Raw genomic sequence first — 25,230 nt, 5'->3', positions numbered from 1 at the left:
GCTGTGGTGACAGCAAAGCTCCCTGTGCCCACCAACCAGGGCACAGCACCTGGGGGGCACAACCCAAAGCACCACAGACACAGAGCACCCAGACCCTGCCCGAGGACAGGACAGCAGGGAAGAGCTGCTCACCTCTATGGATGCCATGGCTGAGCTGGGGCGAGGTGGCAGGAAGCTCCTCGCTGCCTCCTCTCCTCTCCCGTCCATCCCTGGATCACAGCGACCATCAGGGAAGAGCTGCCCCCCTCTACGGATGCCATGGCTGAGCTGGGGCGAGGTGGCAGGAAGCTCCTCGCTGCCTCCTCTCCTCTCCCATCCATCCCTGGAGTCACAGCGACATCCCAGCTCCTGGAGGGCTCCCCCTGAGCATGGAGAGGCACGAGGATCTATCCCCTCTGATGGAAATGCTGCTGTGCTGGGCAGACTTCTAAATGGCAGCAGGGGAACAAGGCAAGGATGCAGCCAGCCCTCCGCACCCCACAGCCAGGAAACCACCCGCAGGCTGGAGCAAAGGAAGGAAAAAGGTGAAACAATATGTGGGGCAGGACACCGCCCTGCAGCCAGAGCTGGGTCAGCCCCAGGAGCTCGGGTCACCATCACTGCCCACCGACAGCCTCCTGCAGCACCCATCGTGTGTAAAAGCACCTTCTGCAGGAGGGAACTCGGCCCGTCGAGTTCCCCCAGGCTTGGTCACCCTGTGCTGTGTCCCAGGAGGGTCTGTGACTCAGGACACCACAACCCAACACAAGCAGGAAAAGAGAGCAGGGAATTTCTCATTGGTTCAGCACAGCAGCAGGTTCCCTCCACATGAGGGACTTTTGAGACCCTCACTGGGGTGCAGACCTTGTGCTGGGGGGCTGCAGGCTGGCACCACATCCAGCTCCCTCTGCCACCCTCAGACAGGCTGTCCTGCTCTTGTTTTTCCAGGAGGTCACCAGAGAGCTGCTCAGGTCACCACCAAGGGATCAGCAGAAGGACCAGGCAGGTCTCCAGCATGAGCACTGTTCTACAAACCTGAGCACAGCAACAGCAAAGGGTTGTGCTCACCCTTGGGGTAGTTTGGGCAAAGGACCAACCCATTGCTCAGAGTCAGAACTCTTGGCTCTTTGTTTGGCCACCACGCTAATTAGCCTGATGAAGCTATTCATTAAACAGAGGGTAACAATGCCAGGAAGCAAGTGGAGCACACATCTCCTCACACCCACTGGCACGTCCCACTCAGCTCCAGGGCTTCTCCTCCCTCCTGCCCAGGCCTGGGTGAGGGAACACACAGCCCCTCTGCTCCTCCCTGCCCGTGTTCCTGGTTCCTGCCCCCGTGCTCCTCTGGCTTCCAACCTGGGAATGTGCCTCTGCATCACGTTTCCATGGCAACTTCAACTCACATCATTGCTCAATATTGTTCTTTTCCATGTAACAAGAAATCCCTGCTGCTCCTTTAAACAGCTCATGATCATTTGTGCTCCAGCAGAACATCCCTCAATCAGCACCACCCTGTACAAACCAGAATCAAATGTTTGTGCTCTGGTACAGAAGGGCAGATGAAAAAGAGTGGGATGTTACTCAGATGGATTCTTGTCCAGGCACCTACCTTAGGAAACAACCACCAAGAACTGGAGCCTGCTCACACCTTCCCTGGGCACAGGCAAGCCCAATCCCACCTTGACATGCAGGCAGCTGCTCTGGGCAGGGCTCAGTCCATGCTGGGAATGTCTCCCTGGAGCCTCCCTGCAGACCAGGCACCAGGGCAGGAAGGGCATGTTCCCACCCACCTGCCCCAGACCAGCCCTGGGGCAGGGCCAGATCCCCAGATGCTGTGGCTTCCTGCAATAACATCTGTGATTAAAACCTGGTATTTTGCCTAGAAACAGCAGCTACTCAGTCCACAGCCAAGTTCTGCAATGCTTTTAGCAGACGTGACCAAAACCCTCATTCTTCATCCCCCCCTGCCCAAGCAGCCCTGAGCCCCCTGGCACAGGCTGAGCCTGCAGCCCAGAGCTCTGCTGCCCTCAGAGGAGCTGCTACAGGGAAACCCCAGGTCCTTCCCCATGGACAGACTCAGGGTTAAGAAAGTATTTGCCACGCAAGGCAAAGCTACTGTAGTGAATTCAGTCCAGTTGCCTTCCCTTCTTGCTGGGCTGGAAATTAGTCTCCACATCAGGGAGTGTGCAGGCAGTTTGCAGACTGAAAGGGGTTCCTGTAAAATTGATCTGAAAGAGCCACTACAGAAGAGGTTCTCAAGAGGCCTGAGACACAGAGCAAAGACAGACCAGACATGGCTCCCGGGCAGAATTTAGCCGAGGGCTGGAGTAGTGAGTCCCTAACTCCATGATCCCCAGTAGACAGCCTGCCTTGGGAAACACACAGAAGAGCAGGGAAGAGAAACAAAAGCTGGCCAGGACTTACACAACCCTGTAAGCCACCCATGGTGCAGCTCAGAGCTAATTCCATTAGCTACCTTCCCAGAAAACATGCGTAAGCTGGAGGGGAACTTGCAACATCAAGGAGAGAGATAAGCTCCAGCAGGGCCTGATACCGAGGTCAAAGCCAAGCACAACACAGATCTGCTCATGAAAGTAACACACCAGGCACCTCATGGGGTCAGACCCTCCCTGCCAGCACTGGTTCCCATTTCTCTCACAATCATTTATTTGCTATCTCTCAGTTTTTACCACAGCTCTCTTGCAATGGTGCTAAGAACCAGGAGCATGGGGAGTCAGAACAGTTTCCAGAAACATTAAAGCCAGCAACCTGCCTGGTGCCAGGCTCAGCACACCTCGCCTGCCCTCCAAGCTCACTTCAGGTGCTACAGTGCAGAGACAACTGAATTAGAATAGGAAAGTGATTGACAGAAGCCAGAGTGTGCTCTCAGGGTTCAGGCTTTTAAGAACAAGCCTTTTAACAGTTCTGCAACAAGTGTTGTGAAACCGGATGACCACAACTTACAGGCTGGACAATGATCCTAGAGCAAGACTCCACTTCCCACCCTGAAGCTGGATGTGTGGCCTCTAGCCAATAGACCTTGGACATGCTGTGTTTCTTGTTAATTCTAAGTTAATGCTGCAGGACTTTACACAAGACTTGAATACACTCAGACCATACCTGACAGGAAACTGTCAGAAGGTAGAGACTGATGCAAATACAAATATTAGAAACAATATCTGAAATTAAAAAAGTTTATTGGAAGGTTTGTAAAACAGGAGTGACAGACCAACATTTCCAAGACACTATATGATAATGCATTTTCCTATTGTTAGAATTTTTAAAAAGTCAGTCCTTCAACTATCTAAACAAAAGCATACATTTATGGACCAAACATTTTACTTCCAACACAAAGAACATACTTGAGTTTGCAAGTCAGACTAATCAATTGCACCAGCACTAGGTGATCACAGCCCTCACGGGCCTGAGTCTGTGTTTGTCATTACTACACAATGAAGCAGGTTAGTGAGGCAAATTTTCATGTCAGAACAGACCCACAAGCACTGCAGAGGCCATACACTGAAACATCATGCATTCTTCTTACATTCCACTGATGAAACAACAGTAGCAAGCCAGAAACACCAGAGAGCTCCCAGAGACTCCAAGCTTCCATTTCAGGACAAGAAAATATTCAGAACTTAAAAATGCCAGTTCTATTTTAAACACACAACTTTATTCACTTTATGTTTACATCATTTGTGCAATAGAGACATGTGCAATAGAAAGGTGAAGAACAAGGTGTAGAAGACAGCATCACAAGCCCCAGGCGTCAGGTGACACCTCACACCGCCTTCCGGTGATACTCAGGGGGGGCCACTTCATAGTCACTGGCACTGAACAATGCAGAGGAGTTCTTTGCTAAATACCTGTGAGAAAGAAGGACAAGATTCAATTACCTTCTTGCCTGAAGTCTCCACTGGTTAGCACCTCGTGGGACATCACTGTTTGCCAAGACCACCACACACAACTTCAGGAGTACAAATCTGAGGTATTTACTAAAACATCAGCTGTGTCAGGCAATTCAAGACTTGAGAGCTCAGGCCAAAAAAACCAATTCCAAGCAAGTTGTGCAGCAATTCCAGCTCCAGGTGAGCACTGGGAGGTGCAGATTAATGGTTCCTCCAGTGCTGTACAGATGTGGAAGCTGCTGGTCATGCTGGTACAGACAGGCAAACAGCTAGGACACCTCAGACACTCAGCTGAGGTTTAATTCTATTTAAGCACCTCACATGCAGGAACATTTACAGGTTAATTAAGCAGCACATGACCCACAGTTCCCTACAGCTGTAAGGAAAATAAATGTCTGAGTTGTTGTTTTTTTAGAAACATATTTTGCATTTAAGTCTTGTATTATTTAGGGGGATGTTTCAATCTTAAATAAGATCTACAGCAGCATGGCACTGTGCAGTGCACTAAAGCTACAGCTGGTCCCAGAACCACCAGAAAGATTCATCACATTTTAATGTTTGCTCAACTGTTGTTGAGTAACTGTCAGGTCACTGGGTAGCCTGCTGTAATTGTCATCTGCTGTTTATAGCAACAGCTACATCAGCACACACTGAACTAACACAAACTCCAGTGTGAGTTGAGAGGAGCTGAACCCAGCCTGACTCAGGTTGCTGTGCAGCAGAGTCTGAGGAAGCTTCACTGCAACCTCTGGTGAACAGACCATGCATGAGCTGAAGATGTCTATGTCTATATAGATGGTATTTAACAATCTTTCACTGAACAGAGGCTGCTTTACAATACCCTGTGCCTACTGAACTTCATCTTTTGTGCTGAGAGACCCAAAAAGTACTTACTTTAAGAAGTCATGCAAATAGTTTAAGAGCAAAGCCAGGCTCTTCTCATCCAGAGGGGTGTAGGCCAGCATGGCTCCGATGCGCACTGTTTCAAGAGAACCAGCAGCTTTAGCAAGTGTTTCAGCACAGCCTAGAACCTTATTACAGTGAAATAATAAAAGCAGCCCAGGAACAGAGTCCCATATATACAAGCTCATCTAAAGTAACTGGACTGTTGAAAATCCATTTCCATTCCAAATCCCTGAATGGCTCTGAACATTTTAGGTGGACAGAGCAGGGAAAGGATGAGACCAGGCAAGGATGAAGCCATGTATTCCACAGGTGCTGCTCAAATTTCTGCAGTTTACATCCAGACATTCAAACCAGGACAAGGAAGTATGTGAACACTTCTAACAGCTCCTTCCATCTCTCAGGATCCTACTCACCAAATAACCTCAGTAGGTGTGGGGCACCATAAACTTGGGACATTGGAGCATCTGGGTGATCTGCTAAGATTTCAGCATATTGGGGCCTCTCAAACTTGTAGAGTAGTTGAGTTCCCAGCATGACATTGAAGTATTCTTTAATTCCAGCCACAACTTCATTGACTGCATACTCCCTAGGAAACAGAAACACTGTCAGTCTTGTTCTAGTGACTGATGGACACAGGATGAGGGTTGGCTTGGTGAGTCCAACAACATTTTCTGCAAGTCTTTGGACTTCAAGGAAATATGCCTGGAGACACTGAACTACACAGCCACAGGGGTGATGCATTTCAAGATCTTTAAGAACCAACTGCTCTGAACTCAGTAAGAATCTCAGCAAATCAAGACAAGCCCTGCCTCTAAGTCACCCACTCAGATAAATCAACTCTGACAGCAGTTCTTTCAAAGCAATTCTCTCTAAGGACACTCACCAGCTCCCGTTTCCAACCAGTTAATCCCAACTCACCTCAGTTCAGAAGTACAGTACTACTTTAAGTAACCAGACTGAACTCCTGCTCATCAGCAGGAGGGGACAGACACCCAGTATTTCAGGCCCTTCCTAACTAGGCCTCCCAATGCCAAACTCTTACAGGCCTCCAACTTCACAACTGATTGCAGAATTACTGTAGGAATTAGCAATGACACTGCAAATCTGAGAAGCAGAACCCTCACTCCACCCTGCAAACAAATTTAGACCAGACATTAGGACAATGGCACAAAAGAATGTTAAAACACCCTGACAAGTCAATAATTTGCTTCCTCTTGAATGGAAGAGAGTAACTTCACATTCTAGTTTCTCTCCCTTTAGAACAGGAAAGCTTCATTCAAGAATAAACACACCTTGTTTGCTGTCAGGGCTGGACTGCTGGGGTAATTAAAAATAAGATCTTCAAAGCTATCACCTCAGGTAATTAGCTCTGCCCATATGATTCTTCTTTTAAAAGTCATCTAGGTCCCTATCCCCCACCCCTCTATCTTTGGGGGGGGTGTCCACCCACACAGTAACACTGCTCACCTGCTAAGGAGCTTTTCTGGCTGGTCCATGGCAAGTGCCAATGACTTTATTCACCCAACTGGGAAGCCTGAGCTAGAATGAAGGGGTGGAAAACTGCCCTCTTGGCTGGTGTCAGCTTTCTTTAGGAAAAGGCTTAGGGAAGGTGGGGAAACAGAAATCATCCCAGAAACATAAATGCAATTTTGATTTACCTCCTCAAAGATTTCTAACCTCCTCAAACACCAGGGTCTTGGAGCATGAAGCTGGACACAGGGCTGGGACATGTTCAACCATCTCACTAAATTTTCCATGGAATTCAAGTCCAACAACAACAGCAGAAGTATTTAAGGTTGGAAATTATGGCTACTTACTTGTTATCAGTATTTCCTCGTGATTTTTTGTAGTTTGCATAATCCTCTAAAATGGAGTCAACATTTTTCTTGGCAGGAAGATAGAAGAGCTACACAAGAAGCAAAACCAAACAAACACAAGTTGTCTAATCCATGGAAACACTTCCATCTGTGTGCTAAAACTTAATCAACCTACATAAAGCCATTTCCAGGATAACATTAACAGGTTAAGTGTTATTAAAGGATCACTGAAGTGGTGTAGTTGTGCTTACCTCAAAACCTAACAGTGACTATATCCAAACCAGTTTGGGTCTTTAGCACCACACCCCATCAGCTGCACCCACAGCTCAGCTGCACATACCCAGGCTCAGAAGTGCAGCCAATTCCCATACTTGGGTTTTTCTGTCTTTGAGGCAAGGGCCTTAGTTCACTCATCTGTTTCCTTCCACAGGAGCTTTACAGCCTAGAGGCATTTGAGGGGTGTGGAAGGGAACCAAAGCAAGTCTCCAGAACTGGAGTTAGTGTAACACTCAGTGGTGCTTCAGCACCATCACTGCTGATGCAAGTTTAAGATTTGTGTTCACCAAGAATAGTCAGCTTATCCACGTGGGACTTGACCAAGATTTTCATGTGTCTGGGAACAACAATGGAGAGAGTTCCTCAGAGTAGCAGCAGGTCAGAGCATGTAATTGCAACCTCCTCAACAGCAGTTTTCAACAGTATTTTCTATGCTTCTTGCTGATTTTAGTAAATACCTTCACACAAGAAACAAATCATGATTCATTAATATATTGAGTTCATGAGAGTGTTTTATCTTTTTAAATGGAAATGAAATTTTATTGACTGTATCAGGAGGCTTTAAATGGATCCAGCCTGGGAGCAGCTAAGCATCCCTCTCTCAAGCAACAGCTTTCTGTCAGAGCTGTAGAACCACTGGAGATACCTGCAGAACTCAGCAGTGAGTGGCACAGACAAGATAGGAAGGAGATGTGGTGAAATGATCATCATAGCCTGTTCCTACAGACCAGTTCTCTACCAACCATGCAAGCTGTTCCCAGCATACCAGCAGGCAAAGCAGGCACAGAGTTAACACTACATTTAAAGCTTAAGTTTTTAAAGGTATTTAAGTTTTAAAAAAGCCTTTCTAGCTTGTGCTCAATTCAACCAAGTCTATTCTACAAATTCACAAGCACAGCCCCACTCACAAGTGACCTCTGGGCAAAATCCAGCTGGAATGAGAACTGCCAAATAAGCCAGCAGGCTGCTGGCAAACTCTGCAAGAGATTTCACTACACTGCACTTGAAGAGGAGAGGAAATCCTAGTGTTAGTGCCCTTGCTTATACATGGCCACACTGTTCTTCTGAGAAGTTACCTGCTTTTGCCTGGTGATCAAGTCCCAGTCATCTACCAGCCATGGCTTCAGCTCTTCTGGGATTTTCACCTTTACTTCAACTCTGTTCATAAATGTTTCTTCCTGAAAATTGAAGCCAGACCAATTACTTTCAGGTAACTGTCACAGCTAAGAGCCACTGAAATACATCACTGGACTGAGGAATTACTGCAGTAATTCCTGTAGGTTCCACAGGGAACAGTTTAGATTTTTCAAGGCCACTTGGGAACCCTAGCTTTGGAAGTTGTAGCATTTCACACTGCAGGACAAAGCATTGCTGTACTGCTGAGCAGAACACCAAGTTTCCCATCAGAAATACATACACTTTCAACTGTTGGATCTACTCGAGCCCTCTTCTTTCTGGGAGGCTGAGGAGTCTCACTGGTACTGCTCCCCTCTCCAATTCCTGGAGCTGCACAGAAAAAAGACATTATGCTGCTTAAGAAATCTGGTGAGCCAGTATGGAAAAAACAGTAACAAAAATCAAGAAGGATTCAAAAGTAGGACCTATTTCTTTCAGGTCACCTTTTCACTTTTTCTTTGTTTTGCTTTGAATACTTTTATTCTGCAAGGCCTGCATGTTTGTGGCAGTTTAAGCTGCTTTATTTACACTTATCTGAGGATGGAGGTTTCTGCAAGGTTATATGTCAGTATCTGTAAGGCTCTTCAGAAGAATCCTCTGGAACCAGCAGCTCAGCTTTGCAGACATGTCACATCTACCTAAGCTTGACTTAGAAAATTATTTCAGCAGCTCCATGGCAAGATCCTTTTGCTTTTAATTTGCTAGAGCTCAAAATCTTGAGAGTGTACAAACCAGGAAAGTGTGTTCCTCCTGACCAAGAGGAAGGGACACCTGAAGTCCAAGAGGAACAACACAAGGTGACAGCAAGTAAAGGCAGGTGAGGCAGCCAGGACTAACTCCAGCTAAGAATCCTTCACTAAGGATATCCACTTATATACAAAATAAAGACATACTTACTTTTCTGTTTGTTCTTTTTTGTTTTCCTGCAAGAAGAACACAAAGTATTGAAAATATAAAGATAACAATACTTGAAGAACCTAAAGTTGAAAGCCAGAAAAATTGTCCACTGTGTTCAGAACAACGAGCAAATACTCAGTGGCCTATGGAACATTCAGATAAAAGCAGATGGAAGGAATGTCAGGGATTATTTAGCATCAGTTATGATATTACAAGACTGTTCATGTACCAGGTTACAATTTGACATTTGGGGGGCAATCACTAAACTTTAATCTACAAAACCCTAGCAGGATTGCCAAGAACACAAGAGCATTTACAAACAGCTCTGACACTTACACAGGTGACAGCTACAGGTGTTCCACATCTGTCAAGTGCTCTTGGAAAACTACACTGGATTTTTAGGTGTTTTATTTCAGGGATCACTTAGAGGCAGAATATGGGACAAGGAAACAGAAGTGCTGGGAATGATTAGGTAAGTCTCAGTCAACTGAATTAACTTCCAGTAAAGCATCAAACCCCACAGTTTTGGCACTAGAGCAGTAGAGGGAAGTTCAGGCAGCACTACCAGAAATTCAGGCAGGAAAGCAGCAATTCCAACAGCAATTTCATCAGCAGCTCTCAGGGAGATCACAATTACCCTTGTCACTTACTAGAAATGTTTGGGGTGGTACTAAATACCATTGTCCCTACTATTAATCTTCTTCCAAATGCTTCTCTCGACACTTCTGTTTTTAATTTACACACTTCTCTACAGTCTCTATCCTTAGTCCTTATTTTTATTCCAAATTATTTCAAAGTGTTAAAGACACCTGAAACACAATGCTCACACAAATACTCAGATAGGTCAAGAGTATTAGTGACAAAATTGAACTGCCCTAATAGGTATTTTTTTTATTATCTGAACTTTGTATATTTACTAACCATTTTCAGCAGTTTCATTAAGAGCATGACCAGTCACCTCTCACTTTGCTCACTGGCAATAGGAGTCCACTTAAATCCCTCAAAAAACCTGCAGATTGTGTGGACAAAACTCTACCAGTACAAGATTACTTCCTTGGAAATTCACCACTATCTGAAGTGACTTGTGTTGGGGCTTTGCATGGGGTTTATCTGGGTCAGGAAGTGGGCAGGGTTTCTAGGAAGGTCTGAAGACAGGAAGAGTCAGGCTGTTTCCAAGCTTTAGGTCACAAACAGGCATCAGGCTTAAGCTGTAGGTAGAATAAAGATCATTCTCTCCAGGAAGGAGGAAAAATTGCCAAGTCAAGTCACTGATAATGGACTCATGTATTGAAGAGCAAGTCTTTTCTTCCAAACCTAGAGTAAACAAGGAGGAACTGGGAGTTTTTTCCAGAATTAAAGTCACAAGATAAAAATGTTCAGCATTGGTCTAGAGGCAGAGTCTTTAAAAAAAAAAAATCTGGGACAGGCAACATAAAGTACTTAAAGATCTGCTGGCGTTAAGACTGTAAACCATGTCTGTTACTGAAGCAAAAAGTCTAGCATAAACTATTCCAGGCAGTTCCTTGGGCTCTCCCAGCTCATTCCTTCTACTTCCTGATTCTTTATGATTCAAGTCACATACCTCAGCTTCAGGTCAAAGCAGCCACCATCAGCAGAAAACATTACAGCCTACAGAATGGGTGAGGACAATGACAAGCCATAGAGCAAAGGTGACAGAAGGAAAAGCACAACACTGAACTTCCAACCTTAGTATCCAAAACAGGCCTGTGCTCACCACCAAATGGTGAGACTAAAGTGGATGCCACAGAAGACAACATAGTGAAAGACTACACCATTGCAGATGTTCATCAGAAGATAACCAACTATCTGTCACAGAACCTCAGGCACCACCTCAAGAAGCCAGCAATCTTTGCACAGAAGAGTTGGTGTTAGTGTTCAGAGCCCTACACTGCAGTGTCTTCTGGGACATGTCTAGAAAACTGTCAGTGGAAAATGGCTTAGAAGATAAATTCCAACACAGCCAAATGACATGATGAGAAAAAACATGACTTTGGAAGGTTTACTTACTCAGTTAGGAGTCTGTGACCAGGTAGGTAAAAGGTGTTGTGTGCAATAGCAAATATTTTACTTTCCCCAAATCCATGTGCCTTTTAGAGGGACTTAAAGGTCTGCTAGAAACTCCCTATGACAGCTGGTGAAGGTACAGGCAGCAGAGAATGAAGGTAGCTACCACTTGGTCTCAGGCATTTGAGTTCAATACATCTGGCAATGCCAGAAAAGGAGATGAGGTGCCAGTTTCCTGATAAAACAACAGTTGTAACTGAGATGCATTAAACCATGAAGTCTCTCCTAATGCAGGGTAACTAGTAATAAAAAAGTAAATGAAAATGTTCAAGTGTGAAAAACAAGTATGTTGAGAAAAGAATGAAAGCTACTGCTGAAGCAGCCTGGTCACTAACCCAGCTGTGAGAAGCAGCTTTCCTATCAATTGCAATTAAACCATCAAACATTATTAGCAAAGGGGTAAACCCTAAAGTTGGACTGTACCCACATATGCCTCCTGTGCCTGGCCAGGCAACCTGACCTTAGGAGGCTCTCAGTAAAACTAGAAGAGGTAAAGCCAACGAAGACTAGTTGATATACAACTGCTTCTATATGAAGAAGAACCAAGCAGACCAGGGCTTTCTCAGCCAGACAACTGAGGAGGAAGAAGGGAAAATTGGCAGAGGTCTAGCTAGAGATAAAAGGTGAAGCTTGAAGTACTAATCAATTTTTCCTCAAGATGGATGAAAAAGACCAGAAGACCAAAGCAGCAGACATCAAAACACAGGAGGAGTAATCCTCTTTCCTCCCCTCTCCAGCATAGTTCTGAATTGAAATGAGAACACTGCCTCAGGATGCTGGAGATGCCAGCAGCCCAAATCAGAAGAGCAGGACTGCCCTACACAGGGTTGTTAAACCATCACACAGACAGAGTCTCCAGCTCCTGAGTCCCCTCATTACAGGCTGCTAGAAGCAAAAAGAGGGAAAGCATCATTCCAAACTTGATGCACTTGATCATCCCTAAACACATGTGACTGAAGACCACCAGACAGCAGAAGAGCTTGGGAAGATCTCCACTGGAGCTGGTGGAGATATTCTATTGCTGTCACAGCCCCAGAGAGCTGGCTCAGAGGCAGAATTCACCTGCTGCTTGACATGCAGAGGAGCTGCAGTAGCTTGGGAGCCACCAGCCCTGCCAAAGGGTAGCATGGGATGCCACAGGAGACATGCAACAGGAGCAACATCTTCAGATTGACAGCAAGAGCTGCTAGAGGAAAAACCAGGAACTCCAAGTCATGATACTGTTTTGAGAGCATCTCTGTTGAGACTGCTTGCATGTATCTCTTAAAACCAGATGCTAGTCTCAGATTTGGTATTCAGTGCCACCTCTTCCCTCAGAACACTCTCAGCTGCCCTTCTTGTTTTCCATTAACTCTGACTGCTTACTGATTTTTTTGGAAGTTACCACATTAGGCCCAAAGTTGCAATTCAGCCGGACTACATATGAAGCAGTCTGGAGAAGCCAGAATCTGTCCTGCTGTATTTCATTTCTGGCAACCTGCTAGAACTACACAATTTATTTTTTTCCATGATGGCTTCTAGTTACCATGAGATAATTATTTAAAAACAAATGTATACAACCTGCATTTCATGCATATTTCTATTTGCTCAAATATTGCCACAAATATTCTCAAATGCTTTTTGAGCCCGTTTACAGAAGCAGTTATTCTGTACAAACTCAAGCCAGTGATAAAAACAGAGCATGTGAAGGAGCAGGTTCAAGCTTCCCATGTCTGACCCCATCTCCTGCAGCAGCCTCACTCCCAGGACTTAAAGTTGTCCTCCCCTTTTTAAACAGTGGACACTGAGTGCATTTGGTGCTCATACTGTACCCTAACCCAAGTGACAAGGCACACATTTCAGAGAAGATAAAGCTGGTAGTCCATACTGGCTTTCATCACAGAATCATCAGCCGGACTACATATGAAGAAGGGACCTTAAAGATCCCCAGGTTCCACCCTCCCTGCCACCAGCAGGGACACCTCCCACTAGACCAGGCTGCACAAAGCTTTAAAACACACAAACCAGAAGGATTTACTGCAGTACTTATAATTATCCACTGAATTGCCACCAAAGCATTACAACTGAGGACTTTAAGAGTCCCTAAAAGAAATCTATGAAAGCAAGGAGATCTGGATTTCAGGATGCCAATCCTGGTTTGACAATCCATCCTTAACTCACCGCGTCGATATGGTAGGGGTCTCCAAACAGCAAACTGTGTGCGCTCCATCTCGTCTGAAAAATCTAGGCACAATGGGGGTTGAGTTAAGGAAAGAATGTCAGACCTAGTGGTTCGCCTTAAAGAGACTCTGTTGCAGATTCAAAAATTTACCTTTTTAGCAGCATACTATAGTCTTACTGAACATTCCTGGAGGATATGTTGTGGGTTGCTACTCCCTTTCTGTTATAGTTTGGCTACCTGGAGAAGCCGTTCCAAAACACAAGTTTCCTTTCCCTTTGTTCCATCCTCCAAGAATGCTACAAAAGGTAAATTTTGAGGCCCGAACAGGCTGACAGTGTTACCCTTTTACAACAGTTGTGTGATCAGTTTCTCCCCCTCCCCACCATCAATACTTCACACATCTGCAAGGACCTTAGATTTACCACAGAAGAACAATCCAGAAGTTTGATTTTAGAACTGTATTTTGAGATTTTTTTTTTCCAGAAGCCATCTTGCCTTTAGCTGCAAGCAGGATGTGAGAAGCAGTGGTTTGATCAATAATACATCAGTATCACAATCCTGCATCACTGCTCAGGTAAATCAAAGTACCCTTCTCCCTCAGACTCCAAACAGGGAAGAAAAACAGGGAGACTTTGTTGAAAGAAGCACAGGTCTAATTTAGAAGGATGCATTGGATGCTGGTAATGGCTAGAGACTAGGAGCAAGATCAGTGCAACAAGCATATGGGGCCCTGGTACAAATAACTTCCACAATGCCAGACTGCTGCTCTAGTGACAATAGCTCTGCTTCCTCCCTTTGACAACTCTTAAAATCCACCAATTAATTTTTCCAATCAGCACAAGCCAGAAGTTTAAGAGAATTAGCTTATTGTCTTGTTTGGCTCTGCTGGCAACAGCCACCCCTGCTTACCCCAGCGATGACAGCAAAAAGCAAAGTCACTCCCTTTCCCCAGCTGGTTCCAACCAGAGCAGACAGACATGGGCAGGTACTTTCCAGCTTGAGGGTTACACAGAGGCTCTAGAGGAAGGCATTTTGCTGCATGGATCTCCCTTGGATGCAGCCTTTTTAGATGTGGTTGAGAAGATGAAGCCAACTTTGATGTCAAGTGCAGGTTGGCCTTTAGTATTTACTCAGCCAGAGAGAACAGCTTGCCTCACTGCAATCAAACTGAGCTATAAGATGACTAAAGCTGCCAGCACAGGGAACCCAATCCTGAAGTTATTGCTGGGGTTTCTCTATAATGCAAATCATAGACATTTACTATTGAGTCATCACTGCCTGTGTCAGAGTTACACATGAAATTAATTCCACTCCTACTGACTAAAATGCAAGACAACTCAGGTGCAACAACCCCTGAAGCAGCCAAATTAGCAATGACTGTAATTTGGATCTGTTTCAATTAGATTGTAATGACATTCATAAGGAACTGCCTATTGGGGCAAATGAAGACAAACAGGTGACTAGGTCCCTGTCAGAGTCTGTCGCGAGCTGACAGAGCACCCCACGCTGGCGGTGTTACAGCACCTCAGGACGTGCAGCATCAGACCAGAAAGGATCAATGCACACAGCTCTCTGGCCAGATCCACTGGACTCTCCATTCCAGAGACCAGGAGCCAATTTACAGCCTTGGTGAGGCTCTGACTATCCCCCAAGTGAAATCTGTATTCAGGATCTAGAGAAAAAAAAACCCAAGAAAAACAACTGTACCCACTACTGCTGCACTGCCCAAATCAACAACCCATATTTCAGAACAAAGTTGCCCATAAATGAGACACAGAACCTGAGGCTGCTGCCAAATGCTCTTCCCAGGAAGCAATCTCATTCCAGTAGCTTCCTCATGAAAACTAGGAATTTAATGAAGGCAGGAGTTCAAAGCATCTCATTAGGCACAGCCATCTTTACCACTCAGTGATGTGTTACCCCCAACAGAAGAGTTTCATGGCACACGAGCAAAGCAGCAGAGCTGCACTGACTGACAGAACCTGAACATCACACCACACAAGCTATTCTGAAAGCCAAAAAGGATGAAATGAAAGAAAACTGACAGTTACATCCTGAAATTATTTTTTTCTAAGAAATGTCTGAGCTTGCTTCTGGTCTCTTAAGATGTAAAATCACTTTTAATAGCATAGGAGCTGAGTTTTTGTCAAAAATGGCAAAATAAAGACTCCTCACATGCAGTTTTAACAAGTGTTCACTAAGAAGGCAAGGCATTTTAAGGATTTAATTCAAAAGTGCTTGCACAGCTTGGAAGAACTGTAGAATTCTCTATATTTCACCAAGATACACAACTCTTAGGAGAACTCACCACTTTTTGAGTGTCAGTTCACTAACTTAAGAGGAATAAAGTGCAAAAAAAGCACAGAGTGTTAGTATCTACTCAGGACCTTGAGTCACTATTAAACACTGCACAATCCAAGAGCAGTTTCAATAAAATATTTCAAAGGCCTTTTGGTTACCACAGAAGTGAAACACACCTTTTGTTTGGGTTGTGTCAGAATTAATGGAGTTTAGTCTGCAGAACCATTCTAAGAAAAATACTGTTTAGAGATCAATAGTAAAACTGACAAGCAAAAGTTTGGGAGGTGTTGGAGGTAGGTTGCTTCCTTGTCTTTTTTTTATATGAACAAATAAAAAACTTCTTACACTTCAACATTTTTCTGCTGCAGACCAGAAGTCTTCTTGCCTGGAGCAGCACCTCTCATCTTCCCCTCTGCATATTGTTCCCTTTAAAAAAAAGGAGTAAGTTTTTAAGTAATACTTCAGCAGAAAAAGAAGCTTGTTTTCCCTTCAAGAGTAACAGGTTATGCAAAACATGCAAAGAATGTCTAATAAATGGCTTTGTGAATTGGTATGTGTCATGTGCAGGAGAAAATCCAACTCTCAACCTAAATGAAGAAGATCTAGGCTGCTTCACACAAGACTGAGCAGTATGAACACCCACTTCCCCCCTCCCACCACCCTTGTTATTCTGAAGGAGGAGGAAGCAGCACACTCCTTTTGAAATACATAAAACAGCTTATTGATCAAAATGTATTAAAGAAATAGAAGATCAGCACTGATAAAAACTCAACTCTTTGTAGGCCTCCTGAAGCTGCCCAAGAAGATCCCTTCCACTTCACAATGTATCTTAAGGACACTGCACAGAGGTCATTTTTAGCCACCTGATTTCCACACTGCAGGATACACTTGCTGCTAGGCTGTCCCTCCATTTCAGCAACCTACTTTTCCTTAAAATCTAAGTAATAATTTAAAACTAAGCAGCAGCTTGCTCTTTCTAAAAATAAGCTCTATAAAAAAATAACTTATATTATTTACTGACAAGGACTTGTAACACAAATGCTTACTGGTTGGCCTTTTGAAGTTCTTTTTGTTTCTGCAGATTGGTATCCACGTACTTGAGCACTCTGCTTTCTGGAACCCATTCATCCCAGCTGAAAAATAATATAAACAATTACATGATCATTCAAAAACCTTATATCACTGCATTCTACAAGCAACAGTCAGTTAAAAGTTTCACAGAATCTGAGACTGAACTCTGCTTTTGGGTGAAAACATGGACTGGCACAACTGAAAGTGTAAATAACCAAACACATTCCCCACTGACTGGAGCTGTAACAATTTCTCTAGGGAAGTGTAACCCTCAGTCCTTTCTAAAGAGCTTCCCAACCTTGAAGGATGGGCAGGTTCAGAGGGAGGGGACTGTCTTTAATTTAGAAGCATCATCTCAGGAAAAAAAGTTCTACAGTTACTAAATTATGGGACACCTGTAGCCATAACTGTATTATGCAGCAAGTTTCCTTTATCTATTCCAACATTTTATAGGGTAACAAATTCAGCAATAGGATCTTACTGTAAGAAGAAGAGCTCTGATTTCTGTCTGTGAAGGGAAACCAAGATAGCATGAATATTTGAAGAATCTGAAGTGAATGATGTAAAAGAACAGGTGTTGGGGAAATTGCCAGCAAGAGCAAGAATTCCACTTTGACAGAGCGGATAATTGGAGTAATCTGACAAATTATTTCAAATAAAACACATTGTAAGTGGCCAAGTTACTGTAAAGTATGCAAGTTAAAGCTTTTTAGATTAGAGTTCTGTGTCATTTTCATTCCATGGCAACAGCTGCCAGTCTTGGTGTACCAAGGTGGCAAAACCAACCCTACTGCAGGAGCACAAGGTCTTCCAAGAGTGTTAAGACAAGGCAAGCTGAGCATCCAAAAGTTAGAGAAACACAGGCCCAGCTGTGCACATTCCAAGACTATGTTTTTAGGATAGTGCTTTGGTCAGATATTTAAGCCACTTATCTGAATCATGCCTGTACAGCTGCAGGAGGCCTTCAAAATTAGTCCTATATAACTGAGCAGCACATTACACTGGCTGATGAAGAACCTTTTTCAAGCTGTTTATATTTTCAAAAAAATTACAAAATCAAGCAATTAACAAGTAGAAAGAACCATAATTATATAAACCAAAATTAAGCAGTAATATTGCCCCAGTTGCCTGGTGCAGCAACACCACTTTCAATGTAGTTAATTGGAAGCTTGAAGGCAAAAAAACTCAAAGAACACAAGCAAGAAAAGCAGGAGTGATGGCATCACTCAGGGCACCCTCAGCAGAGATAAACAAGGAGAGGAAGTACCAAATTAGTGCTGCCTCATTAATACACAGAAGCCACTAGAGGGACCAGTTATGCTCCCTATAACTGTTGGTGTTGACAAGGAAAACATTTATCTGCCCATTTGGCAGGGAGGGTGTGCAGATGCACTTAAAAAGTTACATATTAAGACATGTTGGAGTCACATCAGTGAGATCAAGATACGAGTGACTACAGGTCTCGAGTCTGCAGCACTGAAATAAAACAACAATCAACAAAACAGAACAGAGTGCCCTTTGAAAGGCTTCTGGAGTCTGAAGGCCAAGGCTTTTAATTGCTAAGAAAAAAAGAGTGTCCACTTTTCCTAAATTCAACTTACTGGGAGAACAGAGTTCAAATGAAAGAAAAAAGACAAGTACCTAAATGCAATCATCTCATGACAGTATTCACCCAAATGGGATGAACACTCATTTTGTAGAGACATCTTTGTTCTTCAGAAACCTCTCATCTAGCATCCTACCATTTTTGCAGACTGGAAAAGCATCTACCTTTACCTTGGCATGAGAGGCAAGAACTGGAAGACAGGCCAAGCCTGCTCCTGCGAGGGACTAGAGAAGCCAGCCCTCCCTACTCTGGGCACAGGCTTCGCCAAGGCAGCCCCTCCAGATCTTTGCTACCAAAGCAGGATAAAAGCCCACTGTGTGTCTGAGCAGAGGTCTGCTCCACCTCAGTACAGGCTGCCTCTCCTCCCACATGTAACAAGGAAGGTTTTGTACTAGCTGTTTCTGCCTGGGAGGAATCACAGCATCTATTTTCAAACCTGAACAAACAGAACCCTCCAAAGCACTTCCAATAGTCTGCTGACAGCCTGAGCCAGCCTGTCTACACAGCCAAAGCTCCAAAGGGAATGGCCAGCTGGGCCATGTTTTCTTTGTGATACTACAAATCAAGGGCTTATGTATAAATATCATTTAGGTCAATTTCAGAAACAATTTCCTAACAACAGGGACACAGCAGTACCAGTCCCTCAAGCTCCCATGCAAACTGACAGAGCCTCCATTCTCCTGCCAAGGAAAAGGAAACACTGCTTTCATTTTATTCAATACTTACTTTTTATTCCAACCACTGTAATGGATAAAGTATTTCACTTGCTTGTCCTTTATGGCAACCTTTACACACTGGAACAGAGAAGAAAGTTCAGTCAGTACCATGAGAACAAAGATCTGAATGAACTTTGCTTTTTTAGCTCTCAGAGTTTAAACATGCAGAGACTTCCATGCAAGCAACTGACAACCCAGCAGCTACTTCACAGCAGAAATAAGTTCTCTAACCCCAGTTACTGCCTGTTTACAGATTTGGGAGGGCCAGGCAAAGAAGTGTCTCTGCTGAGCTATCCAAAGGGACACCTTCCTTCACAAGAAGGAAGAAAACCCCTGAAGATGACTAGAAGAGTAACCAAGCAGTGACTTCACTACGCCCAGGTTAGCCAAAGCCATTCACTAGAAGCTGGTTCACATGCAGGCCCCTACCTCACAGACAGGGAAGCTGGCTGAAGTAGAGGAGTCTTCAAAAGTAAAATAAATAATATGGATCTCTACAGCCACAGAGAGAGCATTATATTCAGTAGAAAGAGTTGCAGTAAGGGCCTTTTCTAGGTTAAGAAATTATACATAAGGTCAATAAAAACAATTATTTCCATCAAAAGACTGGCCTATGAATACAGCAACTTCCTTATATATAGAGATTAAGATGAGACTGTTAAAAAGGGAATAAATACCCAACAAGGTCACTCCAGGCACTCCACAATACCACTCAGGTTCAAAAGCACCCCTCACAAAGTTTCCTGCCCCAAGGCTGAGCACAGCCCTCCTGCCAGCCTGCCAGCCTCCTCCTCAGCTCAGCCAGGGAAGGTGCTCAGGGGGGCTACAGCAACTGTGCACCCTGCCCCAAACCAGCACATCCCCTCCTGCCCCAAACCAGCACAGCTCCCTCCTGCCCCTGTGCTCTGACACCTGAGAGCTCAAGCTACCAACATCTCCACAACAGATAAACTCAGCCAGAGACAGGCCTCTTCCTGCAGCAGCAGAGCCCAAACAGGAACTACACAACCCACCTCGTGTCCCTGGACTTCTGAGCTACATCAAATTATATCCACCAGCTTAACTTCAGCTTGGATAAGGCATTTGATCCAGGCAGGTATGAAGTCTTGCTCTGGATGCACCAAGACACAGATGCCACTGTATTCCCTTCAGCAGTGCAATAATGAGAGTGGTGTAACACATGAAGAGTCATCCTTTTCAGCTCTAGCTTTTGGCCCCTTTTTAGGGATTTTTCCTTATATATAGAGATTAAGATGAGACTGTTAAAAAGGGAATAAATACCCAACAAGGTCACTCCAGGCACTCCACAATACCACTCAGGTTCAAAAGCACCCCTCACAAAGTTTCCTGCCCCAAGGCTGAGCACAGCCCTCCTGCCAGCCTGCCAGCCTCCTCCTCAGCTCAGCCAGGGAAGGTGCTCAGGGGGGCTACAGCAACTGTGCACCCTGCCCCAAACCAGCACATCCCCTCCTGCCCCAAACCAGCACAGCTCCCTCCTGCCCCTGTGCTCTGACACCTGAGAGCTCAAGCTACCAACATCTCCACAACAGATAAACTCAGCCAGAGACAGGCCTCTTCCTGCAGCAGCAGAGCCCAAACAGGAACTACACAACCCACCTCGTGTCCCTGGACTTCTGAGCTACATCAAATTATATCCACCAGCTTAACTTCAGCTTGGATAAGGCATTTGATCCAGGCAGGTATGAAGTCTTGCTCTGGATGCACCAAGACACAGATGCCACTGTATTCCCTTCAGCAGTGCAATAATGAGAGTGGTGTAACACATGAAGAGTCATCCTTTTCAGCTCTAGCTTTTGGCCCCTTTTTAGGGATTTTTTCCCACTAAAGTAAAAAAATTACTCATAAAAGTCATAATTGCTATTTTCCATGCTAACTGAGCTACCCCTAAGTATTTAAGAGGGCAGAACCTCAGGCTGCAAAGCATTTTCTCAAGACCTTCTTGGTGACTCCTTCCTGCACCGTCTCCAATTAAAAAAAACGTGCTTATTAAGAGAGAGGAATATCATATTTCAGCACTAACCTCCAAAATGCCACAAATGGAGCTTAAACTCAGCCTCACCTAGACTGCCAAATACAGACTGTTGTGCCAAATACAGACTGTGCTTAAGCAGCACCTACTTGTTTTGAAGAAGGTGAGAATGCAGTAAAAGAAGATTCAAATATATTTCTATATCAAAACATTTTCTTTCCTGCTGGAGGATAGAAGTCTTAAGTGAATCCCATTTAACCTTCCGTTGTGCAGAGATGTAGAACAGTTACTATTTGCCATCATTTTTCATACCACTCAAACACAAATGTCCTTCTCTGCCCATGGTGCTTTGGGGAGTGCAGGGTATGGTTTGTCAGGAACAAAATAACTTGTGCATTGAGAATCACAGAGGAAAAACAGACCAGAGGAACACGAGGAAAGCAAAGGTTATTATTCAATACTACCTGCAAAGTATCTTTGCAAAATTAAACCCAGTTCCTTCCGCCATTCCAGGAGCCCAGAAGGATCCAGACTCTCAATATAGCCAGCCAAAAGCTTATCTTGCCAACTGGAAAATCCCTTCTAGCACCAAGCTGGCTTGTTCCACCCTGGTGTGAAGGAGAATAGGGGCACAGCACAACATGGAGAACCACACCACTACTGCAGCTCTGTGCTGCTTAATTGACCAGAGTAAAGACTGCTGCTGACAGGAGTTTGTTTCCACAAAAAACAGAAGCCCTGATTCTGCTCCTCTCTGTACCAGCCCCTGGGCAGGGGACAAAACTGAGCACACACTCACAAAGAACACATCCTCTAGTTCTAGAGCATGGAAGAGAACAGAGCAGAATCACTGAGAGGAGAATGTTTTAGACAAGAAATACTCCGAATACTCTGGAGAAATACTGTGAATACTCTGGAGGTTATTTTCTCATTAGAATGACTATTTCCTGATAGCATGACAAGAGGCATCAGGTACTTCTAGCCCCACTCCCACCTCTCCCAAGTTGTCCCATCAGTCAGCATTTGACACTAACACCTCATGGATTTACATCTCTCTTGAAGGTGCCTCAGTGACTTCTGCAAGTCCTCTAATCCACACAGCTGTAAAAGCCCTTTGCTTCAATCCCAGGGGGAGTGGGAACAGGCAGTCATGTCAGGAGCTATTCCTTCAGTAAAGCAGATGGCAGTGACACCTGCTCAAGGCCCAGAGGAAGAGCACCCCATGGAAGTGTTGCAGCAGAGCCCTGCAACTGCAGCAGGAAGGATGCTCCCCCAGACCACAGATTTGCAGTGCCTGGTTTTTGAGGACAAAAGGCCAGAACTAAGAATGGCATTTCCTTCGTCACTTCAATCCAGCTTTATTTTCTGCAGCATTGTCCCATTTGAAGACCACTGATTATACTCAGCCACCTCCACCTCTGAGGAGGCTCAAACTGCAGCTGACTCACTAGCTCATGCATTAGCCCCAGCACCAAGTCCCACGGGCACAAATGCTTCCTGGTGCTCTGGGAATACAGGTGGATCAGATGCCCACCACTTAAGAGCACCCAGCCTGCAGCAGGTGGCCAGCACAGCTGCACAGTACCACTGGGCTTGGTAACATTTTTCTATAATATAGAGCTCTGGGATTTAAAATTAATTAATTTCAAACATTATCAGGTTTCACTTAATTTTAGTTTCAGTCCTTAATCCCATCTCTTAAGGCACAGCAGGTACACTAATGCAATTCCTTATCTTCTTAGGGAACAGTCAGAACAGCCACACATACCTTTGCTTCATAAAGGAGAGGTCCATGAAAACAAAGCACTCGTTCACCTGAAAGAAAGTTGCAGATAAGCATCTTAGAACACCACCAATGTGCCACTCGTGTAAAATATGTTCCATCAAGCACAACACAGACCGAATCCTGCATCAATCTCAACAATTCCAAGGCAGATCCTGATTTGAGAAGCAGGCTGGTGTTTGAGAAGCAAATGCACTCTGTACAGAAGAGGAGCAGAACTCTGGTTATTCAAGGCCAAGAAGGGAAGGCTCCTGAGGAATCCCTGAAGAGCACTCGTGCAAGGGCATCTGTCTGCAAACCACGTCCCCGCCTGCCCAGGGTTTTGCAGAAGGGCTGGTGCCCTTAGCACACAACTGGCAACAAAACTTCCAGCCTTGCTCAGAGTCCAGCCCCTGCCCAGTCATTTCCAAGCACCAGTAAACAACTGGGGAGAGCAGCAAGCAGGTAGAGCTGTCTTACTGCAAGGGATTCTGCAGTCTCCCTGACACTGCATTTTGATTCAGGGGAGGAATTTAACTGTCTCAAGAGATGCCATCTCTGCATCTCCAGCTTCTGACACACACGAAAGCAAATGTTTGCAGCACTCCCTTTCCTGTGGGAAGCACACATACCACCTGGTATTTCTAGCTCAATGAAGTCAGGAAGAGACAGACCCTGACATTGTTTTCCCATCTGACTCGTGGGACAGAAGAATACCAGGTTTGTGCAGCAGCAAGAAAAAATGTTCACTTTGTGGTTTTTAAGTAGGAAGAGATTGTTCTTCAGTCTGTTTTTTCCCCTCAATAGCAAGGTCATCCTTTGCAGCGGGAATGTGAAGGTACTTAACACAGGATATCTGGGCACAGATGTTTCCTCCTTGAAAGCTGCAGTACCTCACATTTTCAAAGAGTCAAGCTGCATAATACACTCCAGGGTGTAGCACACACCCAGTCCTTGCCACTGTTCCAGGACACATGAGACAGGAAAGCTGTCACAGGCACCAGGTGCCTGCTGTGCAGAACACACAGGCAGGTACTCGTTCCACCTCCAAACTGGGCTGGGCAGGAGGTGTGGGCTATCCCACCAGGAACAGAACTCTGGATGCTGCCAAAGCTCCTCGTGTGGCCTGAAGCAGATGAGTAGGACTCAGACACCCCATTTCACCACCAGAGCTGGGAGACAAGCAGACACAGCAACAGCCTCTTCAACCAGCACAGCTGCTACCACATTTCACTTAACACACCCAGACCCCAATGAACAGCACACAACTATAGAATTACTACTTCATTCCTACTAGAATGAACAGCTCATGTTCCAAGATTTCATTACTCTCCAATCTGTAGGATCTCATGCTCTGCACAGAACTGAAACAATTATGCACAGTAAAGTCTAGGAACACAAAGCTGTCAAAGATGTTATTCAACTGGTAAAATGCTTCTATGCAGCAAGAAAGAAAAAGGCTTTAGAGAGGTTCTTGCAGAAGTGCCCACTGTGATACATTCAGTACTTTCATTCTTTATTATTAAAAAAACTGTCTTTATAATCAAGGCTAACCATCAGAAGTTACTGTATCATCCTGACACACCCTCGTGCTCACTAGTGCTGCTAGAAAACACAGCTCTAGTGCAGTTACTCTGCAAGGCCCTTCCAGGTGAGACACCCACGGTCCCTGCACTTCTCACCCTTTTAATATTACAGCTGACATCACAAACACAGTTGTGGAAAACAAGCCTACAAACTTGAACTTCTATACTAAATATAATTTCTCATATTCCTACAGCTGTGAACATCATTTCAGCCTAGAATTCTACTCAAGCTTTTTTTTTTTTCCCCTGTGGTTCACTTGGTTTCACATTATTGTGAACCATACATTAACATCTTGATTATCCCTGCAGGTGAATGACACCACTGGCATCACACGTGGCACAGAAAGCTGAGGCATGAAGCACACACCATTCCAGTGTTACTAAGCTACCCCAAGGGGCCACCCCCAGTCACCCCTCTGCCAGCTGAGCTTTTTACAGAGAAACCTCAGTTGTGTGAGAAGTCCTGCTGAGAAGCCACAGTGAGGGGCAGGCAGAGAAGGGGGGTGGGGTAAGTTCTCATTTACCCAGCCTTGTCACTGACCTGTGTTAGCATCAACCACAACCATCACCTAACAATCAAAATGTATGCAAAAGGAGTCTCAGAAAAAGCATCATCTTAACCCTTATTCACCCAAACAAATACATCTGGTGCTTTGCTGCAAACAGGGATCCAGCACAGCTACCAGCTGTAACCCAAACGCGGCCTGCGTGGGGATCCCGGGCTGAGTTCATGGAAGAGCAAATCATCACCATGTCACATGCTCAAGAAAATAAAAACGCTGACAGATTTAGAAGATTTCAACAGTTTAAATAACAATCAACGGCCACGTCTGCAAGAAAACAAAGCATACTTAGAACAGCAGGGGATGGGAACCCCCCCCCCGCCTTATCGTTAAGGAAGATGAGGAAGAGGAAGGGACACAAAGACCACAGGAATTCATTTTTCCCACAGAGCCTCAGCCGGGGCGAGCAGAGCAGGGAAGCTGAACCCCA

At 44.9% G+C, this 25,230-nt stretch overlaps 2 protein-coding genes across 2 annotated transcripts in view; one reads left to right on the top strand and one right to left on the bottom strand.

The window, feature by feature from the left end:
* Positions 1-3,640: 3,640 nt before the first annotated feature.
* On the bottom strand, positions 3,641-23,344 carry MORF4L1 (mortality factor 4 like 1). The gene is made up of 13 exons (XM_010002828.1): positions 23,287-23,344; positions 22,658-22,704; positions 18,910-18,977; positions 16,553-16,639; positions 15,852-15,932; positions 13,205-13,267; positions 8,960-8,985; positions 8,304-8,392; positions 7,963-8,064; positions 6,611-6,699; positions 5,207-5,379; positions 4,782-4,866; positions 3,641-3,845 (listed from the first exon to the last, which is right to left on the bottom strand). The coding sequence occupies exons 1-13, from the start codon at positions 23,342-23,344 to the stop codon at positions 3,761-3,763; spliced, it is 1,053 nt and encodes a 350-aa protein (XP_010001130.1). The 3' UTR covers positions 3,641-3,760.
* Positions 23,345-23,625: 281 nt separating this feature from the next.
* Positions 23,626-25,230, top strand: part of ADAMTS7 (ADAM metallopeptidase with thrombospondin type 1 motif, 7) — a gene marked incomplete at its 3' end in the record, with an annotated part of 42,525 nt that continues 40,920 nt past the window's right edge. Inside the window, exon 1 of the mRNA XM_010002844.1 lies at positions 23,626-23,683. Within this exon, the coding sequence (XP_010001146.1) occupies positions 23,626-23,683 (58 nt within the window). The remainder of the gene's footprint in view (positions 23,684-25,230) is intronic.

This window comes from Chaetura pelagica, unplaced genomic scaffold, assembly GCF_000747805.2.
Source record: "Chaetura pelagica isolate M959 unplaced genomic scaffold, ChaPel_1.0 scaffold658, whole genome shotgun sequence".
Lineage (NCBI taxonomy): Eukaryota > Metazoa > Chordata > Aves > Apodiformes > Apodidae > Chaetura > Chaetura pelagica.
The sequence above is the reverse complement of the archived record's forward strand: the minus strand, read 5'-3'. Positions and strand labels throughout refer to the sequence as shown.

What these genes read in the sequence shown, in the direction of transcription:
- MORF4L1 (XM_010002828.1), bottom strand. Translation starts at nt 23,344, where the DNA reads ATGGGAAAACAATGTCAGGGTCTGTCTCTTCCTGACTTCATTGAGCTA. An exon ending in ACCCCTACCATATCGACGCG is followed by an intron (nt 8,986 to 13,204) that starts GTGAGTTAAGGA and finishes TTCTTCTTGCAG; the next exon opens with GAAAACAAAAAAGAACAAAC. An exon ending in ACACCTACTGAGGTTATTTG is followed by an intron (nt 4,867 to 5,206) that starts GTGAGTAGGATC and finishes CTCTTGAAACAG; the next exon opens with TGCGCATCGGAGCCATGCTG.